This window comes from Sinocyclocheilus anshuiensis, unplaced genomic scaffold (assembly GCF_001515605.1).
Source record: "Sinocyclocheilus anshuiensis isolate Anshui unplaced genomic scaffold, SAMN03320099.WGS_v1.1 scaffold407, whole genome shotgun sequence".
Classification (NCBI taxonomy): Eukaryota; Metazoa; Chordata; class Actinopteri; order Cypriniformes; family Cyprinidae; genus Sinocyclocheilus; species Sinocyclocheilus anshuiensis.
This window is the reverse complement of record NW_015552593.1, coordinates 847,651-857,585: the sequence shown is the minus strand read 5'-3', so window position 1 is coordinate 857,585 and position 9,935 is coordinate 847,651. Positions and strand designations below refer to the sequence as shown.

General features: G+C 36.0%; 1 protein-coding gene and 1 long non-coding RNA gene across 2 annotated transcripts in view; one reads left to right on the top strand and one right to left on the bottom strand.

Moving 5' to 3' along the window:
- The window catches only part of st3gal7 (ST3 beta-galactoside alpha-2,3-sialyltransferase 7), a 4,583-nt gene extending 2,768 nt beyond the window's left edge, over positions 1-1,815 (bottom strand). Inside the window, exons 1-3 of the mRNA XM_016456546.1 lie at positions 1,612-1,815; positions 1,309-1,468; positions 1,032-1,152 (exon numbers count right to left, since the gene is read on the bottom strand). Of these exons, the coding sequence (XP_016312032.1) occupies positions 1,032-1,152; positions 1,309-1,468; positions 1,612-1,705 (375 nt within the window). The 5' untranslated portion in view covers positions 1,706-1,815. The remainder of the gene's footprint in view (positions 1-1,031; positions 1,153-1,308; positions 1,469-1,611) is intronic.
- Positions 1,816-7,056: 5,241 nt separating this feature from the next.
- LOC107665609 (uncharacterized) lies at positions 7,057-7,649 on the top strand. Its single transcript, XR_001631570.1, has 3 exons — positions 7,057-7,147; positions 7,244-7,343; positions 7,439-7,649. It is a non-coding gene; the product is annotated as an uncharacterized LOC107665609 (long non-coding RNA).
- Positions 7,650-9,935: the final 2,286 nt, after the last annotated feature.

Here is a 9,935-nt window from a genome sequence, read left to right as displayed (position 1 = left end):
CGAATGGGACGAGACCTGGTTGAGCTGCACTAGAGAAGACAACGAGTGTTATCACTATGTCGGAGACACGCTAGCTTTCCCAAGGCAGACGAAATTAGAGTGGTTACAATCATCCGGGTTTAAATCGTGCTCAATATTTACACTGAAGCTCGCAGGCGGCTATGGTAAGGGGCATGACATTTCTCGACCAGGCGCCCGAGTGGAGCCAATCACAACACACACTGGCCCAGCTAACCAGTCACAGCACATTTCGTATTTCAGAAGGCGGGCCTTCATTTGATACAGGAACTATTCGAGCCGTTTATGCCAGACTGGGGCAAGAGGTGTTGTAATAATGTAAAATATGTGAAAAATAATGTGTTTTTCGAACAACCTAGTATGAGAGCCTGTTCTAGTACACCCCCAAAACTAAATCAAGACTTTGGAAAAGAGCATAATAGAACCCCTTTAAAATAACTGACTTATTTCAATATATTTAATAATTTCACAGTATTACTGTTTTTGCTTTATTTTGAATGAAATAAATACAGTCTTAGAGTATATATTCATTCATTCATTTATTTTTTAGGGGTAATAATATATGTAAACTCCACATAAATTATCTGGGGAAAAAAATCATCTTAATAACTGCACATAGGCTAGGTAAATAAACTTTATTGACTTTACTTGTTTACTACTAAAGATCACTTTTAGTTAAAACTTGATTTTCCTGCCCTGCCTCAAGTATTTGTTACCCAGATATTTGTGTTTTAAAGATGTTTTGAGGCCTAAAAAGTTTGAAAGAGTTAACTTGGACACAGTTAAATTGAATCCGTGTTGGTGAAACTTTATATAATTAATCTCACTAAATTAATGTATGGGCATATCAGACGCACACATACTGTATACAGCTCAGTTTACAAATCATCTCAATTCTACAATAAAGTCAAAGTGGAATATCAAGTTGCCTTGATCATAATAAGTAAGGTCACACGTTCTTCAAACTGACTCAATTCTTCAGTTTCATGTGATCAAGCAGTGAATGACAGTACCAGAGTTTCAGCAGAAGTGTCATTAGTCCAGATGGGCTCTGGGGTTGGCAGATACGCAGGAACCAGAATGGCCGAATAACAGCTCAACAACAGAGCAATGCTTAAAATGAAGTTGTTCCTCCTGAAATCATAAAACAGCAGTCTCATGAAGCTTACACTCTTACAGTGTTTATCGGTTTTAAAGGAATGTGTCTGTACAGGTCATGAAATCTCCAGTGCAGCATGTGAATGGCAAGCATGTTTCATGTGTCACAGTGCTTATCTCGGACAAACCCACCGGCTAAGGAAGAATTCTCTGGACTCTGCCCTGCTGTGTTGGGTGGTTGGGCTCTCCAAGCTGCTAGCTTCCGGTAACAGAGGAACGCTGTCTTCGTCATTATCATTAACACTCAAGTGTTTCAGAGTCACCATGTTTTCAAACCAATTCCCAACTACACCTGTCAGTTATGAAATATGAATTGAGGAGTCATTGTTTGTTCTGTAGAGTCAATATTCGACAACCTTCTTCAATGTTCTTCATTCACAGCACATTTAATCTGAATGCTTTATGCCTTTATCTATGATTTGTGTTGCTTCTTACCTCTTATTTCAGCTGCTGTCTTCTTTTCCCAGGTGTAGAGATAGAAACATGTCTGTGTTGTATTGAAAATGAGCTGCGCTTTTGTCCCTTTCATTCACTGCCGTGTTTTGTCTCGTTCTGATCCCTCCTCACAGTTAATCATTTATCCGTCTCAGAGGCTTCTCTTTGTATACCACAGTACTTTAACTAGTCTACTGTTCAAACAACCACACAATTCCGTTTATGATTATGCTTGATATCATTCCTAAAAGCCATGTTTCAAAGGTCCTTTATATCCTTTATACAGCTATTGCTCAGAGCAAAAAATATATAAATAAATGAAATAATAAAAATCATGACTAACCATAACTAAAATTTATTGACTTTACTAATTGGTAAAAATTCTAATTCTAAAAAAAAAACTAAAAATTCTCAGACTTAAGATATAACTTAAGTGCTCTATCTATCTAAGATTTTTTTTTTTTTATGTTTTGAAGTCTCTTAAGCTCTTATTTGATCAAAAATAAAGTAAAACTAATATTGTGATGTAAATTATTATAATTTAAAATAACTTTTTATTTCTATATATTTTGAAATCTAATTCATTTCTGTGATGCAAAGTTGATTCTTCAGCATCATTACTCCAGTCTTCAGTGTCACATGACCATTCAGAAATCATTTTAATATGCTGATTTGCTGCTCAATAAACATTTCTTATTATTACAAGTGTTGAAAACAGTTGTGCAATTTTTTGTGTAAACTGTGATCAGTTTTAATGATTCTTCGATGAATGGGAATTTCAAAAGAACTGCTTGATCTGTAAGAGAAATCTTTGTAAAAATGTAAAAGTATTTACTTCCATTTTTGATTGATTTAATACATCCATGATGATATTTTTTAAAGGAAATATATATATATATATATATATATTATATATAAAACAAAATAGAGGGAAATCTTTATTCATCTGGCATGAAAATAATCAGATCTCAGTTGCTGAACAGATCCATTTTCACTTTCAAAACTTACTGAGTAAAACTATAGTTTATATTACTCGGTAAAACACAAATAGCAGCACTTTTAAATTATCATTGCTATATTTTAATATTTTAGAAAAAGACAAAAGATGCATCAAACTTGGTTTAATTGGTTATTATGTAGTCTTGGCTAAATCTTTCTAAAAATCTATTTCTAAAAATTGTTTCTGTAAATCTATTACAAAGCAATCAAACAAAACACTGTTACTGCTTAAAAAGTAATATATTATTAAAAAATACATTGTTTTTAAAACAGTTCAACTACTAAATTCTGTAAACTTAGCAGAATTGTTACTTTTAGTTAGTTTTAAACAAATATTTGAATAGATGTCGTCAGTTTCAGTAATTTCCCTATAAAAAAATTAATTTAAAAAAGTTTAAATAAAAAAAAAGAATGCACTTAGCATTTAATGACTAGTCAACTGAAGGGCTTGAACAACATGACTTTATTATAAAACCAAACCAAACAATTAGGAGTAGGCTATTTACTCTTGTCACATGTTCCACATGATTATTTGCTGTTGCTCAAGCCGGTTAAGACAGCTGACGTGCTATGATTTCTGACAGGCAGTTCACTCTCCTGTGATGTGACCCTGTTCTCCTCACACACACACGCACACACACGACGCGCGTTAATCTGCGCTGCGCAAAACTCCGCTTTTGAACAGTCAATAGCAAATACTTAAACTAGTAACAAAACATACTTGCAGTCGCTGATTCAGAAGTGCCAGATTGTCATAGCAAAGTCAGAATTGACCCTTTTTTTTTTTTTTAGACATAGCCTTTGTGCACAGCCAGCCTTGTACTCTTCTAGGTTCAAAAAACTGTCGTCCATAAAATGCGTTGCACAAATTCGAACATCTGGGTTGTGCTGTTCTGTTGTAAATAAATCTTATCCAATGATTCCTCATTGCATCTACTACCGGAAGGCCAAATAAAGTGCTTTTGCTTTCGCACTGAAACACAGCGTCTCCCTGACATGGCTGCATCAACACGACTGCTGTTCCTGAAACCACGCCTTCTTTCTTTGCGTGCACATTTGGGCGGCATTATGCCAATATTTCCACATAGTGACGTAGATATGTGGGGGCGTGTTAGAACGAGCCGTTTTAGGTAGGCGTGGCTGACTCTTAACTTTTATAAAGAATATCTCTTTGGATTTGAGACTTTAGTCTTTGCAACTTTACAGATCTACTTTATACAGCAAGAGCTTGTAACACTCCAAAGAGAAAGGAAAACTTGAAATCGCATCATCATTGATCTCACCTTCACAACCACGTGCTTCTGTTCTTCCTTCCGTCCTTCTCTCAAACACTTCATCATAATCAGACATTAGTGTGCATTCTTGAATGTTCCTGAATGCCGTTCAGCGATGGGACATTGTGTGTTAACAGGCGTTCTTTGAAACTAGAAGGCATTTATGAGGTATCACTTGACATTAATGAAAGACTTATAAATAACAATCTCCAAAACAGGGTATTTATTGGGCTGTGATTCTTGTAAAAATGGACTCCCATTGTGTGGCAGAGGGCAGGCCTGTCGAGGTGGATGGCACCGGCTTGAACGGTGAGCTCATGGTCGTGTGTTTGTGTGCGATCCAGCTGCTGTCCACAGCTGTCACGCAGGGCCTGACGTGGCTTTACATTCCTGCTGTGAGCTATAAGACCGGTTCAGATCTCAGTCTGGCAGGTCTGCTGTTATTTGTGAAAGTTTGCGACTTGCAAATACTCTGGGTTAACTTCTTTATATATTTTATTTTGTCATAATGGACGAGAACATCCTGTGGGCGACGGCTGTGGTTGATAGAAGAGAGGCCCTTGATAAACGGGAGGAGGTACAGGATTTTTAGAAGTCTTATTTTGATCATTTACTGTGTATTTTATGTGAATTAAGTCTGGGAAGGACCTGTCTGAGAAAGCTTATTTGTCTTTTATTGAAATTGTTTAGAAGCGTCGAGCTCGGGCACGAAAGTTGGGGATTTTGGTTGTGGATGCATCTTCTGTGGCAGTAGAAGGAGGGAATGAATCTGTCCATCAAAGTGTTGCAAACATTCAGGTCAGTGAACAATAGAGGATTGTTCACTTTCTTTGAGAAGAACCTTTCCTTTCCAAACCTTTCAGAAAAACCTTTTGTGGAATGTAACCATATATGTGACCCTGGACCACAAAACCAGTCATAGGGGTCAATTTTTCGAAATTGACATTTATACATAAGCTGAATAAATACGCTTTCCATTGATGTATGGTTTGTTAGGGTAGGACAATATTTGGCCGAGATACAACTATTTGAAAATCTGGAATCTGAGGGTGCAAAAAAATCTAAATATTGAGAAAATCACCTTTAAAATTGTCCAAATTAAGTTCTTAGCAATGCATATTACTAATCAAAAATGAAGTTTTAATATATTTACAGTAGGAAATTGACTAAATATCTTCATGGAACATGATCTTTACATAATATCCTAATGATTTTTGGCATAAAAGAAAAATCAATAATTTTGACCCATACAATGTATTTTTGGCTATTGCTACAAATATACCCCAGCGACTTAAGACTGGTTTTGTGGTCCAGGGTAACATATGCTAATAAATAACCTTTATTTTTAGTATTCCTATAATCATCTTATAGTAACAAAGAGTCATGTCATAACTAAATTATATGTTACTTATAAATGGGCTTTATTTGTTAAAAATATGTTGTTACTTGCATTAAAAATAGGGCAATGTACATGCTGTAAAAATGAAGAGTATGAGCTTGTTAATCTTCCGCCAGCGTGCATACACAGAATGCTGTATTGGTAATATTACTGACTAATATCAGAATTGGCATCTTATATCAGTTTTCACAATCCTTTCAATTAAAAAAAGGATGAACCAATTTTATTGTAAGAAGTCTTCATCGTGTACTATACGCACAAAGATTGAATCAGTCAGTGATGAAGAGAAGGGAGTTCTTCATGCAGGCAGAGGATCAAGTGAGATAGATCTCCTCTGATCTGAGGCGTGAGATCTTTGATCTGGGGGGTGCAGAGAACATTATTGAGCTGCGTATGAAGAAGAAGATCAGGAACAAGACCGCAACTCCCAAAGACCCAATGGATGTTCCTGTGGTGAGAAAAAAACCATCTGCCTTTCTTTATTATCATTATGTGACTTTGAATATTGCATATATTATAAGTCTTATAGTATATTATAAGTCTTTTGGTTATTTTATTTATGTATTTATTTATTTGTTTGTTTTTTTGATTAAGCATCAAAATTAATCTCTGGTGTTTATCAGGGACTTGTGGAACAGGATGTTTTACAGTTTTTAAAAGCGACTTGTGGAACAGGATGAGTTTTTAAAAGCAGCAGCTCAGGGAAAGATGGAAGTAGTTGAGAAATTTCTGGAAGATGGAGGAGATCCAAACATCTGTGATGAGGTGCAATATGTCCAGTGACATGTTCTATCCAATGATAATTTATTATCAATGTATTATAGTTTTTTTTATTAAATATATTTTGAAATTTTTATTTTTTATTTTCATTTTAAATTTAGTTAAGACTTTGGTAATTTTGTTGTGTTTTTGTCTTTTTTTTAGTTATTGTTTTTTTTTAAATTTCTATAGTTTTTATTTATTTTCAATTTGAGTTATTTTAGTACATTAAATAAAAAAATATTTGAGTTAATATTAATTTCAAGTAACACATTTTTTATGGTTTTAGTTTTAGTTAACTGCAATAACTCTATTTCTCTTCCTCTGTGACACAGTTGCTCATACAACTGTTTTGTCTTAGTTCAAGAAAACAGCGCTGCATCTGGCTGCTTTGGAAAACCATGCTAAAATAGTGGAAAAATTACTGGACAAAGGTGCTGATATCAACTTTAAAGACAGGGTGAGATCAATATATAAGTGTTGGTAAAGTGAATTCATTGTTGAAATTATGTTGTGATTGTACTGATTTGCTTTTGTTGCCCTCGGTTTAGCTGGACTGTAGGGCTGTACATTGGGCTTGCAGAGGTGGAAGTCTCTCAGCACTGAAAGTTCTTCAGGACAGGGGAGCTGGCATCAATGCCAGAGACAAAGTACTGCAAAATACTGAAAAGTATATAAAAATAAGCTGTATGTCAGACTCTGTTCCATGTTTTATCTGTGTCTTGCTCCCCAGGTGTTCCTTTCCCATGTTTAATTTGTCCCAGGTGTTCCCCAAGATGGTTCATTGATCCCAGGTCTGTCTCGTCATCCCCTCCTCCTGTGTGTATTTAAAGTGTTCCCAGTCCCTAGTTCTCTGTCCGCTGTTGAACGTCTTCCTGTGTTCGTCTCCCTTGGTGCAAATAAAGTCTTGGCAAAGTATTCTCCAGCGTCTCCTCGTTCCTCGTGTGTGTGCAACGTGACACTGTATGTGTAGTATTAGAAAATCTTATAATTCTCTCCCATACAGCTGCTTAGCTCACCTTTGCATGTGGCCACACGGACAGGTCACAGTCATGTGGTCCAACATCTTCTAACCAGTAGAATCAATATTAATGCAAAAGATTGGGTAACAGATTAATAATTCATGAGGAAAACACAGTTGTACTCAACATGCAGATTATAATTCAATCAAAATATTTAAGAAGGTTTCCTTTTTTTAAAGGAAGGAGACACGGCACTGCATGATGCTGTCAGATTAAATCGGTATTAAAATTGTTAAACTCCTTATACTGGCAGGAGCCGATATGCAGATCAAGAATGCTGTAAATACTACAGATTAGGATGAGAAAAAAATATGAATCTATTATAAAAAATTTGGAAACAGCTGGATATAAATAATTCATTTTCTTGTTTTTAGGAGGGCATTACGGCCACAGAACAGGTGAAGCAATGGCAGTTTGACACAAAGGAGACATTGGAGAAACTAGAACAGATGAGAGAGGTTGGTCTGGCCTGACAGACACATGGAGATGCATTGGATTCATTAGAGCATCTGTGAACAGGTGCACGGCTGGAGAACAACCCCACCTCTGTCTGAGTAACTATTTACTTTCTGTGTTAATTAGTGCTGAAAGGTGCCTGTCCTCACCAATTCATTAGTATACTGGATGAATGAGCTTTTATTAATCTTTATAAAAATGAGGCTTATAATTTGTATTTTTTCTATATAAATAGCAGCATAGTAATAAATTGATCAGATCAGTATTGTAACGAAGGAGGCGTGACAACGGAGTGGGGATACATTTGCAGGCTTTATTAAAAGAGTGTGGTCGAAACAGGCAGGGTCCAGAAACAGTAAACAGTAACAGCAGAGACAAGGCAAAAGAGAATCCGTGTATCATTCGATCATTCATTTTTTTATTTAATATTAAAAGTAGAAAAATGAGAAAATGGCTCCTTTTTCGTTTTATTGTTTTTTACCAAAAAACGAAAATTCAGCTTAAATTTTTTGTTTTTCGTTCATGGGTGGAAAAATGAATAAACAGCTTGAATATTCGATTTCTACACGTGGGCGGGAATTAAACTCCCCTTTCTGCTGATTGGTCAGCCGAAGATCAAACCGTGCCATCATCAGTTCTTCTGCAGTATCACGCAGCAGAATAATAGTCCTCCACTGCTGCAGTTGTATGGATTCTTAACGCATTTATTGCAACTACATTTAATCTTTTTTCGTCAAACAAACTGGCTTATGAATAGCTCAACACAACTCATACTGGGGCAGAGTCTAGACAGGGCTTTCTTCTGTGTAGATATAAATTATATTCTTTGCATCAGCTGGGAATGGCAGGGTATGTATGATATGACAGATGTCATAGCCTACCCTGCTCACCCACAGAAATCGAATATTCAAGCTGTTTATTAATTTTTCCACCCATGAACGAAAAACGAAAATTTAAGCTGAATTTTAATTTTTTGGAAAAAAACAAAAAAATGGAAAAGGAGCCGTTTTCTAATTTTTCTACTTTCAATATTAAATAAAAAAACGAATGATCGAATGATACACGGATTAAAGAGAATCAGTGTATCATTCGTTCATTCGTTTTTTAAATTTAATATTGAAAGTAGAAAAATTTTAAAACTGCTTTTTTTCGTTTTTTTTTTTTAAAAACAAGAATTCAGCTTAAATTTTCGTTTTTCTTTCAGGGATAGAAAAATGAATAAACAGCTTGAATATTCGATTTCTACACGTGGGCGGGAATTAACCGCCCCTTTCTAGTGATTGGTCAGCCGAAGATCAAACCGTGCCGTCATCAGTTCTTCCGCAGTTCCGTGCAGCAGAATAATAGTCCTCAGCTGCTGCAGGTGTACGGATTCTTAACGCATTTATTGCAACTACATTTCATCTTTTTTCATCAAACAAACAGACCAATAAATAGCTCGACACAACTCATACTGGGTCAGAGTCTATACAGGGCTTTCTTCTGTGTAGATATAAATTCTATTCTTTGCATCAGCTGGGCATGGCAGGGTATGATATGACAGCTGTCATAGCATACTCTGCTCACCCAGTAAGTCTGTTTGTTTAATTAAGAAATTAATTAATGAATTATTTTCAAAATAAATATTTTTAACCCTAAGACAAAAAGGAATGAAATAATAAATTGGCTTGGGTATATATATAGGCCTACAATGTTCACGCAAGAACTGTCATTCTGACTGACAACCGGAGAACAACAGATATTAAATAGCCTACTGTTAGAGTTTTATAATGTAGTCTTGTGTTTTATTAAAATTGATTATAATTGATATCTCAAAAGGATATGCCCTTGTGCGCAGCGTGAGCTGCTGCGCACTGCAACGCAAGATTTTCATAATAACTTGCCATTTCGGTTTGTTTCTTACCAAACCCTCAGTATAAGCTACCTTCAGAATGCTTGGAATATAGGCCTACGCCACGAGATGCATAGGATTATTTTACAACAGATATGCATCTGCTTCAAAAAAACAAACAAACAAACAAACAAAAAAACCTAAAGTCACCATTCTCTGCCATTAAATTGGCAAGTGCGAGCAGGACATTTTTTGTTTTAAGTAATAAGCCTTTAGAACAGGGCTGCCCAAACTCAGTCCTGGAGGGCCGGTGTCCTGCAGAGTTTAGCTCCAACTTGCCTCAACACACCTGCCTTTAAGTTTCTAGCATGCCTAGTAAGAGCTTGATTATCTGGTTCGGCTGTTTAACTGGGGTTGGAGCTAAACTCTTCAGGACCCCGGCCCTCCAGGACCGAGTTTGGACACCCCTGCTTTAGAACAACATTAAAGGTGACATCATGAAAATCTGACTTTTCCAGGTTTTAAGTGCTATAATCAGGTCCCCGGTGCATCTACCAACCAAGGAAACGTGAAAAAGATTAACC